This window comes from Struthio camelus, chromosome Z (genome assembly GCF_040807025.1).
Source record: "Struthio camelus isolate bStrCam1 chromosome Z, bStrCam1.hap1, whole genome shotgun sequence".
Taxonomy (NCBI): domain Eukaryota; kingdom Metazoa; phylum Chordata; class Aves; order Struthioniformes; family Struthionidae; genus Struthio; species Struthio camelus.
The window spans coordinates 36,532,525-36,550,053 of NC_090982.1; the positions used below are offsets into that span (position 1 = coordinate 36,532,525).

A 17,529-nucleotide genomic window follows, 5' to 3' on the forward strand; every position below is an offset into this window, starting at 1 on the left:
GAAGAGCTACAATAGAAACCTGCAGTGTAAGCTCATACATGACCATACCTATATTTAATGTGTTCGTGTGAGACAGGACAGGACAGGACAGGACAATAGACCCTTCATGTTTATGTTTTAAAGGACAGGACAATAGACCCTTCATGTTTATGTTTTAATTTACTAATTAGTGCTGCAAGTCGCTTCCTACATAGGTGCTACAACATATCAACTTTCCTTTTATTTCCAGGAGTTCTATTCTGGTGAGGCTAAAGAATCAAAGACAGCAAGAAGCGATCACCACACCGTGCCTAACATATTAGCCTAAACTTTCGGTGTATTTCAGTTCAACTTAGACCAAGGAAACTTGTTTTAGATGGAACAATGACATTATTGGTGAAAAATGGACTTCAATGAAAAGTGGAAAATTCAGCTTCTGTCTACAGATAACAGTTAAGCTGCCGTAAATTCCACTGTTGTTTGATTAGAGATCATAAAATTGCAATTCAAACATAAATCACATTTCATAGAAACTCCAGTCCTTGCCTTTTATTTTCCTGACTGAGCTATTTGCTTACATAGAAGAGTTGGCCATAGATTGCTACATAATTTTTTTAATGGATCTATGCTTTGAGAAGTCTGAATTTACACTTTTTCCTCTTCTATGTTTGCATGCACCTCTTTATAACCACTCCCCACAAAGTCATCCATCACTGGAGAAAGATTCCACTTTCAGCATGTATTATGTTGTTTTCTCAGTTAATCACTGAGGTTATGAGAGTTTTTATTACTTAGAGGATGTGCATACCAGCTCATATCCACTCAGTTAAAGCACATTTTGTGCTCAAACAAACCTTCAGCTCTCCAGTATAGAAACTAGTAGACCAGCCAAGCATACAGGCAAGGCAGCCTGGGGGGAGGAGGGGGACACATGACACACAGTTGACTCCCCAGCTCCTTAGTTCACGTATATGTGTGTGTACATATATAAAATATTACTATATATATATTTGCATGTATAAAACTGTATACCAGCTGAAATTTGGAGTAGGGGAGCAGAATCCCATTGTAATGTAATTCTTCCTCTTTCCTGATACCACACACTAGGGAAAAGCAGACTGCAGATGGGGCTGAGTGAGGAGACCAGCTACCCCAGATTTATGTTGGCTGAGAATTTCAGCTGGCCAGTTTGGAGGATTAGACTGTAGCCAAGAATCTGGCTCTGTACTTACCACCCACACTCCTGCATTTTGTAACGTCAGTTCATGAAAGATACTCCAAATTTTAGCCGTAAGAAGTAATAATTTTGGGCATAGAAAGATTTGTCATCCACTGCAGAAAGGAAGATATAACACCTAACCTATGGGTCAGACTAGTATAACAAACATAATAGAAAATCATGTTGGAATCACTTCTGGTTTTGAACAAAAGAAAATTTTTTTTTCTTCAAATGAAGCATAACGCTAAGGTATGAGGGGGAGTATAAATAACATCTGATTGGCTCCATGCTCCTAAGCTACGTGCTATAGCTTACTTGCAATGACCTCCTTCAGCAAATTAACTGCATCATTGCTGTTAAGTATTAATTACACAAAACAGATATGTAAAACAGTGTAAAATACAGTGAGCTAAAAGGAGGGCTACATTCTTCCATTATGATAAACAACCATAAGTAACAAGAAATTGGAAAAAAAAAAAAAAACCCACATAGATCTAGGCTTACACACAGATGGCAACACTGAGAGTTTTAAGTTCTCTCCTTGAGCACATTACATGTGATAAATAATATGCGAAATATTTAAAGAATGTTGTGGTTGCTTACAGAAGATTTTTAGCAAGCAAAGAGCCTGTAGCTATCGCTGCCTGCTGTCTCCTATCCCAATAATCCTGAGCTCATTTTCAGTAATGCCAAAATGTCATCTACATTAATTATCAAACATATATAGAGCCTGACTACGGCATCTATTGCATTGTTAAGGCAACAGAAAAGAGTAACAGGTACATTTTGAGAAAGGAATCTCCATGTGTTAATAACTCTGAATGCCACGAGTACTGCTCAGCAATGAAAAGGCTCAGAAAAATCTCACAAAGTACCCGTGATTTCTGTGCCAAGGTCCACCCAGAACATGACTGTGAATCATCAGCTCCTGAAAAGATAGAGTCAAATCCTGGCCTTGCTAACATCAGGGAGTTTTGCCATTGCCTTGACTGCTGGACCAAGCTTCAGAGCTATCTGAAGTGACTCAGACTCCTCTTCATCCCAAAAATAATTTGACAAACTCCCTCTCACTCTAGTCAAGTATGAAATTAAAAATCACTGACTCCATTCTGTTTTCTTAATTAGTATTTTAAGTCTCTGGAAATGTCCCCTTATAGATCATGGCAATTAACAAAGAACCTATTCAGGAAGTGCTTATTTGTTAATCTGATTTATTAGTCCTTTAAAAGAAGGGGGAATTTTCTTGAAAACAACCTCTGCCAAATCTATGGTCTATTTATATAAATAATTTAAAAAGGAAAGCCTTTGGTAAGCCAAGCCAAGGGGGTATAACGCAATAGAAGTCTCCATGCTCCAACGGCTCTTCTCAAAGAGAAAGAACACTGAAGCCCTGTCCCGTCATCATGCAAAGAACTCATCGCCTGTACAAATTGTAAGGGGCTAGTACGGCTTGGATTGTGCAGTTCTAAAATGTGAGACGGGCAACATGCAGAGAAGTTCTTACGAAATGCCCTGTCCTGAGCCAGGGTATTTCAGCTCAGTTAACTAAGCCCTTAAAAATCAAAGCCAAATCGGTGGTAAGCCTTACTTCACACTTACAATTGCATTATGCCCCATGGTGGGAACCAAAATACTGTAGCTCTAACTCTGCTACAACAATTGCCTGTCCTGCATGTAGAATTTGCCAAGTTGAGCTCTGAGTCTACAGATCCAATAGCCTTATCCTCAGTATACTGCTGACTCGCACTCTCTCATGAGAGCAACGGCACACAAGATGGAGAGACACTTTTGCACAGCCTTTGAGTATCCTTCTTCCCCACGCCTGCACAGGCGTGCCCTGCACACTCCTTGGCGAAGACAGTGCTGTCCAATTCTGCCAGTTCAAGGCTCTGAAAACTTTGAAGATGCACAAACCCAACACCACTAACTTCACCTGAAACACAATGCTATAATATTGAAAAAAAAAAAAAAAAACCTATTTGCCATAATAAACCATTCAGGAAACCCAATACCCTCTCATCAGAGATAAAAGGAGAAAAAGTTCCTTGATATTTCAATTACTGGGTTAGATTTTGTGTAGCTTTTGGTTAACGTACACAAATAAGTTAAAGAAAGCTAAGGCTATAAACTGGATACTGTTTAATTTATAAATATCCACTTTATTTCGATTCTCTTCCCAAAAAGGTCTTAACAAAAAAGGTGGCAGAAGTGTTAGGTATGTTGTAAATTGTAATCTGGTTAAGTTAGGCTGTAAAAACCAAACATGTAAGTGAAGTCAAGCACAGTGTAAGAAACAAGCCAGCTGTTAATTAACAACTTATTTACAAGTTCATAAAATCAACTGAACTGGAGTAGATGTTCTGTGTTTGTCACCAACATTTTATTGTAAATGGTAACTTGCACACTTTATAGTAGAACAACAAAAAGAAAATAAAGTTCACTATATACAGCCTTCGTACAGGCTACTTGACTATACACAAGGCATAGTGATCATAACACAACCTAGTCTTCATAATAATCTGTGCACAAAAAAGACACCAATCAGACATTATGTGAACATTACAGTGAAATGACATCACAAGTCCAGTGAAAATTCAGCATAATACAAAACATATTGATCTACTGCAAATGACATCCTTTAAAACAATAAGCCTTTATTCAGTAGTAACTTAACCAGAGTCTGATGCAGAGATTTGTTGTGTAGTTATAAGTCTTTTAAGTGAAGCAACCTCTGCAGATAAGTTTGCTATCCCCTGCTTCAAATACAGGTTCTCTGACTCAGAGACATTGTAGATATTGTCTTTTATTTCAACAACTCCAGTCTTGCAACCACTCTGAATTTTTACATTGAGTTCCTTTTGATGCCAGAGTTCTGGTTTGAGAGACCAGTCTTGGATATTAGTCACTTGAACTGAGAAAGGAGTGTGAGAAGAATGCACCAAGCTTTGTGCACCGTGTTTTTCAAGCTCAAAATGTCTTTTTGACGACATATCAATAGGTGATGATAGTTTCTGTGTGGCATCATAGTCATTATCCATCGCTTCCACTTTAACTTGCATGGCTTTGGCTTTAATTCGAAGCTTGTGAGGCAAAGCTGAAGAATTCACTTCTGGAACTTTAACTGTTGCATGAACATTTTTATGTTCAACTGGGGAATGGATTGGACCCTTAGGAACCTGCTGTTCATCTTCTCCATCAGATGACTTTCCAACCACACCATCATCAGTTTCTGAAGTTCTCGGGGAATTACTGGAGGACCTATTAACTTGCAACAGAGGCGGAGAATGTGAGTACACATTAAAGGTAGTTCCCATGTAGTTTGGATATATGGACGCTTTATATGAACCTCTGTCATCTCTTGGCTCTCTCTCTAATTCAATAGGCTCTTGTTTTATAATCTGGAACTTGTTTTCAGGACTTCTGCAGTTGTTTTGTATACGACTCGGTTGAGTATGCTCTGCTGATGATATTTCAGACACATCAGACATAGAGCTTTGAGGAGAATGTTTGATGACAGAAATACAACTGCTACCAACTATAGATGGTTCGTGTTCATCTACAAATGAGTTAATATTTGATTTGGAACTTTGATAGTCTTGGAAATACACAGTTGTTGAGCTACTGAGTTTCTGTATCTCTTGGGCATAGGCTGCAGAACTAATTAAACCAAACTTCAGCTTCAACGAAAGCAGCTCCGCCTTCAAAGTGGCATTCTCCTCTCCCAGTGCAATTAGTTTGTTCTCTAAGACAAGGTCATTCAGTCGTCGTTTTTCACGAGATCTTTTGGCAGCTTCATTATTTTTCCGCCTTTTCTCCCAATACATAGCATCTTTCTTTTCATCTGGAATGAACTCTCGCTTTCTCCGGCAAGCTGAAGATTTGCTTTTTCCACTACTTGCTTCAGTAAGTAGTATGTCTTCGTTTGTAGACAAATCTTCAGACACTTCTGATAAAGTAGACTTAAGTACCATGATTTTGTCCACACTGCTACTTGTGTCAACAGGTCCGTGTTCCTTTTTGAGGGTCTGCATTTTCCTCAGCTGCATCAGAAACAATTTGTAATAGATCTACAATAAGCAACAGAGCAAGCTCGTTCCCCAGTACTTCTCAAACCACGACTTGATAAATACAGTAATTTTAGATCCACACACATTCTTCCTTTTGTTTCATATTCTCAAATAGAAGTGCCTAGATCCAATTTGCTTGTCAGAGGCAATGAGAATCTTCTAAATAACCTGCAATAAATAGAGAACTGGATTATTATCTAGGAATCGCTGTTTGGGGCTTTCAAAAGTAGCTTTCAATAGAAACCTTACATTAGTATTTGATTCATTAAGCCTGCTGTAATATGAAGGAAGCTCAGCACAGCAACAACTGATATTCTATGCTTCATGATACCTAGGTAGCAGATTTGCTTCCAAAACAAATACAATATGATCCAAGGAAAAGCAATACAGAAAATATTTGGGTTTTGATCTGACAATACTGTTGTCATAGAACTTTCCGTGATATCACTGACCAACTTAAACCTCTACCACTTAACACTGCAGAACACCAGGCATGCTGATGAACAGCACTGGAAAGTATCTTGTTCTTCCAAATTAAAACATCTCTTCTGAAAACAGCTGTGGTGTGTGACTTAGAAATGCTGTATATTTGGGTTCTCCACAGATTAAAAATAACATAAGCTGATTTAGAGAAACTAGAGTGCTTTCTATTGTCTTAAAATAAAACTGTCATCCGTTAAAGCTATTACAGGATACAAAAACAGTAATTAAATCTGCAACATATACACTTGGAGTTTTAAAATCCCTTATTGATCAATTATATCAAATTAATAAATGTACACATATAACTCTGACAATCACCTAACTTACATAATCCATTTTTTCCCCTCTTGTCAACTTTCCTCTCTCTTATATACAGAGCTCTAAAATCAGTATTGAAAATACATTAGAGAAATATGCCACTGAGGTATGCACACTTCTGGAAAACAGTGCGCATATTAAAATGGGAGTTTGAATCTAAAAATATTACCATTAATGAAAGAAAACTAGCTTAACCTTTAGCTCCAGACATTTTGGCCAGTAAAATTTATCTTAGCATTTAAACTGGCATCTGTTTTATTTAATCCCTGTCAATACAAAAATACTTTCTCTGCATAGCCTCATTTGATTCTGATCTGAAACATAGCTTCTCCATACCCCATTTCCACACTCAGTCACGTTTCTGACAGAACAAATGTAGTATGACAATCGCTTTTATAGGACTGACTAACAAGTCAACAATGATTCTTGCCTGTATAACAAAAAAATAGTGACTTCAGATTAATGTCACTATTTATTGGAGATGTTTTACAATGACTAATGAAACTGATTTTAACGTTATCAGTGGTGAAAGTTATAAAAGAATTAATGAATTGTATTCTGGCAGTTTCTCTTGTCTTTTCCAGAAGGCAAAGAGGAGTGAATGATGTAATAACAATTAAGCAGGGTCATAAAGACTCAGGTTTCAAGCTGGGTTCTGTTCCATCAAACCATGCCAACTCTTCTGTCATGAAAAATTAACACATTTAATAGAAGAGCTAGGCTGAATTTCCTAAAATCCATAGTTAATTACTGACATGTAACTATTTGTCTTCAATAATACAGCCTTAATGGAAAATAGAGCTAGAAGCCAGCCACAGCAACGACACTATCTAACATTTTACTGCAAAAGCAGCACCACAAATTGCCATGTTTGTAAAGCAGAAATGTAACTTTAATTACATAGTTAGATTCTGATCCAAAATTCAAACTAGAGTCAAAGGGAGTTTTCTGTCAAGCTAAATACGAGTTGGACCACATTTAAAAACAACAAAAAAAGCCTAACTACAAAGCAACATTGATTCCTCCAAAAATTCAGTATAATTTGATTTGCTGAAGAAACTGTACAGTCATTCTGTCCATTTCAGTGCTACATGTCATCACAGGCTTAATTAATATGAATGCTGGGCTAGTTTAACAGTAATACAACCTAATACTTAAAAAAAAAAAAAAAAAAGTTGGGCATACGGATTTTAATGTTACTTTCAATGAGGTAGGAAGATCGAAATGCAGGCAAAACGTTTAAATGTATTCAGTAGTCTTGTGCTACAAATATGAAAAAAAACACAAACAGGTCACCTAGTCTGTGGCATCTGTAGACTATTCAGCCTCTGTAAGGTGGCTTCACATTACAAGAAAGAAGATACCAAGGTTTTATTTCATTATCCTCTAGCATTAGGATTGCAGGGATATTGACCCATAATTGTCTTGATACACTACAATCATTGTATTTATTTCTGTCATTAACAACTTTTGGGTTTCTGAGGAAATGCATCCATTCTCTATAGCCCACAGTGTGAAGCAGTATAATGTGCACTGAATATCTATGAAATCATCACTTTTCCCCTCGTATGCATCTCAGTCAACTCTCACTGAAGTCAAAAGGATTCAAATAGCTTCTATGGAATTTGGAAAGGCCTTATCAATGCAGAGACTGATTGAATTTTACATTGCTAGAGAGCTAAACTCAAAGCCAAATAACAAATATTTATTCATTTTCTATATGTTTATGTGCCATATACCCTGGAACATGTGCACTTATTTGAAATAATACTAATGGAAAAGAAGTATTTACAAATGGTAAGATTTGTGCATATTTTTAGAAAAAAAGCCACACCCACAGACCCCCCTCCATTTAAAACATAAAAACCCACACATGTGTATTGTTTTCTGTTTTCTTTATATTCCAACCTTCCACTCCAAACACAGTATGGAAGCAACATGTTTTGTCTTAAATAAGACAAGAGGACAAGATCTGAGGACAAGAACTACGATCTTGTAACAATCTGTATGGTCTCCAACTCAAACAATCCCAACTTTGGTGTTTGTCCAGTCCTATAAATTTGGGGGAAAATATTAGTAATGAGATGGTAATAATAAATAGTAAAATGGCTTGGGTTTCCCCCCCCACCCTCCCCCTTCCCCTAAATGTATGTAGATTGTGGGCACAGCTCATCAGTATGACCTTCTATTTATCAGTGAAAATTCAACTGCAAGTTCAAGTGCAGTCTCATGCAGGCAAATACTGATGTTGGGCTGCACTTAAAATTGCAGAGTTCATATCCCATACTCCATGGGCCTTCTATAGTTTGGGGCATTCCAGGGCACGATCAGCTTGTTTTAGCACTGGTAATTCCTGTTTTGGCCAGTCTCCCTCCTGTACACGTTGTTCCTGGCACAAATAAACTCAATGTGGAATAGGTAGCATGTAAGTCTACAGCAAATATAAGTGCGTATCAAAACAATGGTGTTTTTGCATGCAGTATTCAACTTTGCTCTTTGCCAGAGTCCATCAGCAAAGCAGTCAAGACAGAAACATGTCACATGTTTTATGTCAGTCTTACTGGTTTGCTATTTATGTAGCTAGTTCTAATGCTATTACTTTAGTCATCTAACAAAACAACAATAAAGCTCTAGCTCTTTCCACATCTTCCCTGAACACTTTTATCATGGTAACTAAAATTGCTGCTTTACAAACAGGAGTCAAAGCCCTAGCTTGTTAATAGTTCTCCATGCGGATCAGCCCAACACTGACTCTGTAAACAAATTAAATTCCATCTGATGATAATGGCAAAATGCCTTCAATAAAAACAGCCATTTCACTTCACTTGCATTTTATAATTCCACTGAAAAACTTCAGTATTTACACATAAATTAATGAACTGTAATGATTCCTCTGACTGTATTTCAAATTCCAATATTTTCCCTTATGATTAATTTTTCAATTGTTTTATCACTCCCTCATAAAGAATTACAAAACCAACATTTAATACTGCCTTACATTAGTCACTGTTAAAGATTTTTTTTTTGGTTGGTTGATGTTAATGGCATTGAGTGCCAATTCAACAATGTAATAACACTCGACCCTGTTAACTTAATTACAGACCCAGTCTTGCTGCCACAGCAATTTTGCCATTGGCTTCCACAGAAGCAGGATACAATCCCAGATCCAAGTATAAATGAGACTGTTTTATAGAATTCCTACTACTGAAGCAAGAAATTATGTATGCAGAAATCATGAAAAGTTAATTTACCCATGGACTTCAAAAATACTTAAGTGCTCTGATAGTGTCAAAATAGCACGTTAAGGATCTGATCCCGAGGACTTATGAATTCACACTGTAATTCCTGAAATGTGCCAAAGGGTTGAAGGACTGGGCCACAATCTTGCCTCTCTTTGTTCTTTGTAATTTAATTATATAAGTCAGTTCTTCTTTAGAATACGCATATGGGTTTCCATATATGCAATTACTCTGTGGGAAACGTATATGTATATTTTTGTATTTATCAAAATAATTCACCTTACCTCCAAGCTTAATTTTTGAAAACATTTCCTATAATGAGCTAACCAATTATTTAATTCTATTGCTTCAATATTTTGATAGTCATTCTACCATGCCAAATGAAAGCCAATTTCAAGCATTGAGATGCTTTCAAACTGTCCTCGCTTTTGTAAAGCCAAGTGTCTATAAGATTTACCTCACTGTCCTTCACAAATGGAAAATAACTGCAAAGCAGAACTTCACATTAGATATATATATATCTTTATCATTGTTATGTTAAAGAATAACAACTCAGGCCAACTATGTGGCAAAGTACAGGAAAAACAACACAAGTTCATATTGATATGTGTGCCTGCACACATTTTTAGTAGCAGTTTTCTGTGTTTGGTACAGGTATCATTAATCATGATATCGCTAACATCCTGTTGCAGGTTAATTTATCTATTTTATAGATCTATCCACATACTAGAAGAGCTGGTATAGAACCTGTTCACAGATATCCAGAAATGATTAGCTTGCACTCCAAACATTGAAAATTTGAAGAATGTTTTGCACTTTCTACCTTTAAAGCATTTTAAAAATATTTCCTAGCTATCTGAAGACCTTTAGGAGGTATGGAAAGAACACTAACACCACTGTATACATAGGAGAGGAAAATGAATCTGAGTCTAATTGACAGATATACAGCCTAACTAAACACTGCTTAAACATTTTGGAGCTACTCTACCCCTACTGCTTCTCACAGACAAAATTATGCTATCAAATTCTACACCCTTTCAGGTCTATAATAATTTAGAAAACCTCCCCAACTAGGGTGTGGTCCCCAAAGGCCAATCCAACCTCCACTGAAAGAACTCTTGCCTTATTTCTAGCACCTTACTGAAATTCTGGACCTTCTGAAGAAAAGTTATGATGCCAAATCCACCGGAAGAGTGATATTAGCCCTAGGATAGGCTTTTAGGCAAGGCCTAGGGTCTAGGCAATGTAGAGCAAATGAAATTCAGATTTTCTGGAAAGCTCAGGGAACTGGATTTTATGCTACGACAAGCAGGTTATCCAAGGTCACAGAGCAAAACAGCATTTGCAATAAGAACGTCGCCACCCCTTATTGCCGTTATAGAGCTAACGCTCATACAGACCATGAATCCATTACGGCTGCATGGAGGAACAGAACTATTTCTCCTGCACTACAGTTCCCTTTTCTTACAACTTAATGGGCATTTGAATTGCTTACGCTTCCAGGATCAACATGCAATTAGGTCAGTGGAACAGGGATGATGATAGCTCTGTACAAGATGACCCATTTTTGATAAAAGGGTGGTTTTCTTTGTCTTATTGAAGGAAAATCATGGGAGGTGTCTACGTACTATACTTCATTCGAACATTAAGAATCATTTGTCTACTACGACAGTTTTCAATCAATATATATTAAAAAGAATAAGTTCATGGGGGCACTTGGAACACTATTGCACTTTCATATTACTCAGCTCCAAGCTGAACCCAGAAAGTTGATGTCATATGCAATTTTTATGAAAGACTTTCATTGTTAGGAAAATTAGTTAAGTTACTGTTTATCTTAATAACCACAAAATAACTCATTAAAGTATAGCTTGTCTCCCAAAGGTAAATTATACAAATTATGCAAATAAAATTTGCATTTGCAGAGAACCAAACATATGTTAAAACAGTTGTTGTTCAGAAAGGTCAGTCAAGGTTAATAGGTGCAAATTTGACCTATATTTTGCTTAGGAAATCAGTATAAATCTATCAGATCTGTTTAATTTTTCCAAAGCAAAAGGTTTGCTGCTCTGTTTTTTTGTGTTTTTTTTTTTTTGGGGGGGGGGGGGGGGGAGACCCAAAATCCAGTGTTGCTCAAAGTGCTCAGGAGAAAAAAAAAGCTGAGAGGCAGAAGAACTATATTACTTATATAAATAATCATATTTAAATGAAATGGCATGATTTGTATCACTTGCATACCTCTTGCTGATACTTGGAATAAATTTCCAATAGAAACAATAGTTACTGAAGTTATAGTTATATAGTTACAGTTAGTTATAGTACTCTTACAACACACTTCTCCTCACTTCAATAACTACTTGACGGTAGGAAAAACTAGATTTCACCACATCATAACTTTAATAGTAACAATGTTCTGCAAATGAAATCTCAACCTTCCTAACTTCAAATACTAAGACCATAATTTGTTTTATTGCTTTCCCCTAATTAAGGGCCATAAAACAAAAATACAAAAAAAAACAATCAAAGGTTAATTATTCTGACAACACATAGCTTTCTATTATTGAACTGTAGTCTTACAAATGCCAAGCATGGACTAGAGCTTCAGCTGATCTAAATTTATATAGCTCTATTAAAAGGCAGTAGAATTATGTCAATTAATCCCAGCTGATGCTCTAAACATATATTATATAAGAACTGAAGTACAAATATGTGAAATTAAACACTGCCTGTAAAAGTCTTGATCTCTACCACTTGCTGCAAATGAAACCGAGCAGTAGCAAATTGTTAGCACTCCAGTTCTGCAAGATAATCCAGGTGGGAAGGATACTGCCCACACAAAGCCCCATTTTCTTTATTGAGAGTCCAAGTCTGAGGTTCCATGCATAACAGGATATCTTGCAAGACCGGCACCTATACTGTTAACGGCTGTGAAGCCATCTTGATGGCAAAACCTGGTTAATTACTCAAGTAATTCAGGAACAGAACCGAAAACTAAACTAAGATTTGGAAACTTAAATAGAAGGAAAAAAAGGTAAAAATTATTTTAAATAATATATTTATTTTCTGTTGGAAAGAAGGTATTTCTATAAGAACTATCACCAGATTCAGTCTCAGCATATGCTAATTTGGACCTGGATCAATTCAGCACAGAAATTGGGGAGGGGGGAAGGGGGGGGAAGAGGATATTTAATAAGGTCCTACTACTAACCCATTTCAGGTATACCTCTAAAACCAAAAGGTTTTCAGGCACATCGCTTTTACCACATTTTGAATGAAATCCAAGTATGTCCTTGTTTACACAACCTTATTTTGACAGTCATGCTCAGCATGAGTAAGTAGACAGACTTATACATTTTTTGTTTAAAAAAAATATCAGATTTTTTCCAAGTACTAAAATACTGCAACACTGAAATCAACTGACATTTTCTCTTAGAAGAGCTTAGAAGAGGCTGTAGGAATTGACCACCTATTTGCATTTATTTTTTCTATTACATATCCTAAGCACATTTATATCTCATAACTGGCTGTAATGATCATGGCAAGGTCACCTAGAAGAGTCAATTAAGCTGATGAGTCAGATACATTGCTTAACAGTGTGTAATAAGCCTCAAACAGAGGATTTTATTGTTCACATTATTGCATCATAGTGATGTTATAACAGCAGCAAGATTGCTGTCTGGAAAAAGAAACTATTGCATAAACATAGTTTGCATAACTATTTACTAAAATAAGTCAATTTAAGATGAGCTAAAGGTTTTTTTTTTTTTGATGAGTTTTATTTCAAGATAAAGGATTGAAAAAAGCCACATAGCACCAATATCTTTTGTAGACTGTGCATTGCTTTTATTGCACTAGAAAGAATGTCTGTGTGTTCTACAAATTTCAGCCAAAGCATGGCAAATACTGTTCCTTCTTAGGATAAGATAAGCTGTGAAGAGGTCATGTAAGTTCGTATTGGTCATGAGAAGACTGTAAGCTTTCTGACACCTTTCAAATCAGTCTCTTCCCCCCCCCCCCCCAATCAATTCCAGCAGAATCTTGAAGCTTTCAAGTCAAATCCAGGAAGCTGGATATTTCAAAAGCTAGTTAAGAGTCCTTTAGAGAATAAGATGAGTTAAAAATAGAATATAAATAAAAATGGAAAGTGAAGGCAGACAGTTTTGAAAAGTTAACACTTCAACAGTCAAATAGATACCATTATGAAATTTGTCACATTACAGATGTCTTTGTTAGTGCCATTGATACTAAGAACCTTTACTGAGTAATCCTTGATTTTGTTTGTATAAAATCAGGTCTTTGGGCCCAAACTTGAAATCTTATTCATTCAAATTTCTTATCAAAGACAACATCTGGACTGAATAAAGACTGCAAAACTGTTGCCCATAGCAGTATTTTAAACTAGGCTCACTCTGGATTGAATTAATTACTGAGGAGGGCAAAGATGACTCAAAGTAGGTTACATACAAAAGGAATGAACACAATGAAACTGAGTGCGATCGTACAAGTTACAAGGACGAGGGGGGGAAAAAAACAGGTTGTTTGGTTTTAACACAGCAGTAATTCCAAATGGCTTCACTATCACAAAACTGTACTTGACCCTAACAATTAAGTAGCAGAAAAGTTTGTGCACGTTATCAAGAATATCACATGTTGAAAATATTTTACTGTTACTACCTACAGCAGTTATACAGAACATACCAAAGGAGCTGTGATACTAAATTTTAACCTCACAGGCTTTGGTCATAAACGCACTGATTTTGGTTTTATCTACTGAGAAGATAGTTTTGGACACAAAAGAAATTACTTCATCTTTAAAGGTAAGTTACCACAACAACTTTCGAGGTAGCCTCCTACAGAGGACAGGGCACATGCTGACCCCCGAACATGGGAGCCCCAGCCCTGCCTTTTGCCAATGGTAACGCCGAAGCAACCGGGCAAAACAACAGAATTGGGCAATAGCCATTTTTTATTGTTTGTTACGTAAGGAGAAAGCTGAAAATATTCGGGTGGCAGGGGGCGGCGTGGGGAGGAAGGCTTTCGGCCGCTTACGGCAGGCCGCCGCCTTCCCGCCTGGGCCGGCGGGAGCGCGGCACCGCTGCACCCGCTGCCCCCGCCGCGCGGGGCCTGCGCGGCCGCCGCTCACCTGCCCCTCCGGCCGGAGCCGGCGAGAGCGGGGCCCTCTTTGTCTGGCTCTCCCGTGCCGCAGGCGGCGGTCGGAGGCGGCAGGCGCCCGCCGCTACCGGCCGCGGCCCGCCGACGCCCCCGCAAGGGGGAAACGAGCGGGCGGATCCCCTCCCGCCCGCCGGGCCCTGCCGCTCCGCGGGGCGCGGCGGCGAGGCGCGGGCCGCGCTGCGGGGAGGCGGCCGCTGCCTCCCTCGCCACAAAGGCGGCCCGGCCCTGCGCGGCGCGGATCGGCAGCCCCCTACGTGACCGGCGGCGCATGGCGCCCGGCCCGCTCCCCTCAGCGCGGCCCCGCGCTGTCCCCCCCCCAGCCCCGGCCGCAGAACAAAGGGCTGCGGGGAGCGGCAGCGCCCCCAGCCCTCGCCCGCCGCCGCGCGGACAGGGGAAGGGGGGAGGGAGGGAGGGAGGGGGGCGCGGCCCCGCTGCCGCGCCCCAACGGCCGCCCGCCTGCCGCGCCCCAACGGCCCCCGCCGCCCCCCGCGGAAGGCGCCGACGGCTACCTGGGCGCCCGGCGTTGCGCAACGCCCGCGGGGCAGCCGGCGGCGGGATGGGGCCCGCGGGCGGCCGCCGCCGTATGCCCGGTCGCCCCGGCCGCCGTGCCTCACAGCGCCGCCCGCCCGCCCGCCGCGATCGCGCCCAGGCTGGCCGGGGATTAGCGCCACCGGGAATGTCATACTGACCTACTTCGGCTTTCCGCCTCTTCCACGTTAAAACGCCCGGTTTCGCGGGAGCGGGGCACTTGCGTGCCCCCTCTGCCCGGCGCTACTCCTCCGCCCGAGCCCATTGCAGCCGGGAGGGGACCGGCAGACTGTCTCACTTCTTCAGGGCTGTTGACATTCTCTTAAATTCGTTCCTCTCTTAAATTAGATGTTCCCTTTTTTAAGAAATGACAAGTGAAAGCCAGTACCAAAGAAATTGTTTAGTGTCTCGGCGAAATGCCGTCCTAAAAATACAGCCTTATCAAAACGTCTCTGAAGGCGTGGAGTTAAAAATTCAAGCAAATGGCCTTGGACGTCTATATGCACAGCTCTGAAGAAACGACCAGAAATAGCACACGAAGCCACAATTGCTAAAATGCGATAGGGCTAAATATAGATTAACACAAATTTCATTTTGAGGTACACGGCACACATTCAGCGAGCACGAGTTACCTCCCCACTTACCCAGTTGTCTACTTCCCTTATTAAACGTACTTTAACAAAATCTGTTACAGTTACATTTTTTTTTAGGGTGAGATTGTCCTAGTTTCTTTGTAGCGAGATTATAAAATCGCATAATTAGCTCCCTCTTCCTAGCCTGACTGCCAGCAAATTCTGTGGTTACATAATGCAACATTTCCAGGAACTATTATGTGATCGGTCCTGCAGTGTCTGAAAAACAGCGACAAAAGTGACGAAAAAGGCTTAGGCAAACACAACCTAGCAAAACACGGGGGCTGGGGAGGGGGGGAGGCGGAATGCTACCATTAATGCCGCTTGCCCACAAACAACATCCCCGAGCACAGCGTGAAAACAGGCTCTCTCCGCCGGCCCCTGACAAACGACGGCCACAAAACTCCGATTCCTCCCCCGCCCCCGCCCCGGTAAACGCACAAAAGGGTTGTAATTCATGACCTAACGCTTAACTCCGCACCAAAAATTACCACGGCATTTCACACTCACGCACACATCTTGTCCTAGCGCTTGCTGATATTTCACAGCGAACAAGATTATGCAATGTACGAAAGAACAAGTCCCACAGACCCTCCCCCGGGCTCGCTGGGCGTACAGGCGACAAACGGGGGGGAAAAAAAGAAAGGAAAAAATATGGGGGGAAAGGGACAGCCTTATATTAAGAACAAGCGCTGCAAGCACAACAGAGCCTTAAACAGGCATTTTCCAGATTTCTTTTCGTGCCATTACCCCCTTCAACGAGCCTCCTGCGAGCAAGCAAAACCAGCTTTTTTTTTTTTCCTGTAACCTGCTGCCGCCGCTCGCAGACACCTCCCCACCCGCCGGGAGGCCAGACCCAGCGCCGCGGCGCTCTTCTCCCCCGAAACACCGCTTTTCCCCCCAACAAGGAGACATATTATGCAACCGCAGCCCAGCCCCGGCCAGCGACGAGCAGCCGCTCCGAGCCTACGTGATGCGCGGAGGGCGCTGCAACCACAGCGGCCACCTTAAGGCGGCCAGCCCCGGCGCTGACACGCCAGCAAAAGTTTACACACACGCACACACGCACCCATATCCGCGCGCATCCCGCGCAGCGCAGCGCTCCGCGCACGACGGCGACACTCGCCCCGCGCCTTCCTACCTCCAGTGCGGCGCGGGGCGCGGAGCATCCCCTGGGCCGCGCCGGGCCGGGCCGGGCCGAGCCGAGCCGAGCCGAGCCGAGCCGGGCGGGCTGGAGGCGAGGCGGGTAGGGCCGGGCAGGCAGCGGCGCCCGGCTTGTTCCGGGAGCGGAGCGGTCCCGGTGTGAGGCAGTGACTGAGAGAAGGCAGGAGGGAGGGAGGAAGGGCGGCAGCGAGCGAACGGGCGAGGGAGGGAAGGAGGGAGCGTGCAGCGGCGGCGGCGGCGCGGAGGGATGTGTGTTAGTAGGTCAGGGCTGTGCGCGGCGCGGGGCGCGCAGCCCGCATGCCAGCCGCGCCGCGCTGTGAGTGGCGGCGGCGCCGCCCCAATCCGAGCCGGGCGCTCTCGGGGGGGGACCAATGGGGGCGGCCGGGGGGCGGGCCAGGGGGCGGGCCGGCCGCCCCGCCCCCCGCCCCGCCGGGCTGTGTGTGGTACAGTAGGTCTGTGTGCTGGGATTGCATAACCGCCGGGCGGGCGGGGGGCGCTGCCGTTTACGTAACCGCCCCTGGCCAGCCGGGGGGCAGCGCGCGCGCGTGCGTGGGGGGGGCCCTCCCCGCGCAACCTCCGCGAGGGCGGAGCGGGGGGGAAGGGGCCGCGCGGCGGCGTAGCTCCGCGGTGCGGCCCCTCCCCTCTCCCCCCCCCGCGCCCAACGGCCGGTCCGCGGGGCGGGGGTGCGCAGGCTGCGCGGCGCCGTGTGCCTCGCCCGCTGCCCCGCG

General features: G+C 42.1%; 1 protein-coding gene across 2 annotated transcripts; it reads right to left on the reverse strand.

Moving 5' to 3' along the window:
* Nucleotides 1–3,556: 3,556 nt before the first annotated feature.
* Nucleotides 3,557–17,119, reverse strand: LOC138064481 (nuclear factor interleukin-3-regulated protein). Of its 2 annotated transcripts, none has more exons than XM_068927308.1 (2): nt 16,779–17,119; nt 3,557–5,433 (listed from the first exon to the last, which is right to left on the reverse strand). In XM_068927308.1, exon 2 carries the CDS (start codon nt 5,242–5,244, stop codon nt 3,868–3,870), a length of 1,377 nt encoding a protein of 458 aa, XP_068783409.1. In that variant the 5' UTR covers nt 5,245–5,433; nt 16,779–17,119; the 3' UTR covers nt 3,557–3,867. The 2 variants fall into 2 exon arrangements, with proteins under 2 accessions (XP_068783409.1, XP_068783408.1); XM_068927307.1 differs by lacking the exon at nt 16,779–17,119 and adding an exon at nt 15,167–15,302.
* Between the last annotated feature and the right edge of the window lie 410 nt (nt 17,120–17,529).

What these genes read in the sequence shown, in the direction of transcription:
- LOC138064481 (XM_068927308.1), bottom strand. Translation starts at nt 5,244, where the DNA reads ATGCAGCTGAGGAAAATGCAGACCCTCAAAAAGGAACACGGACCTGTT.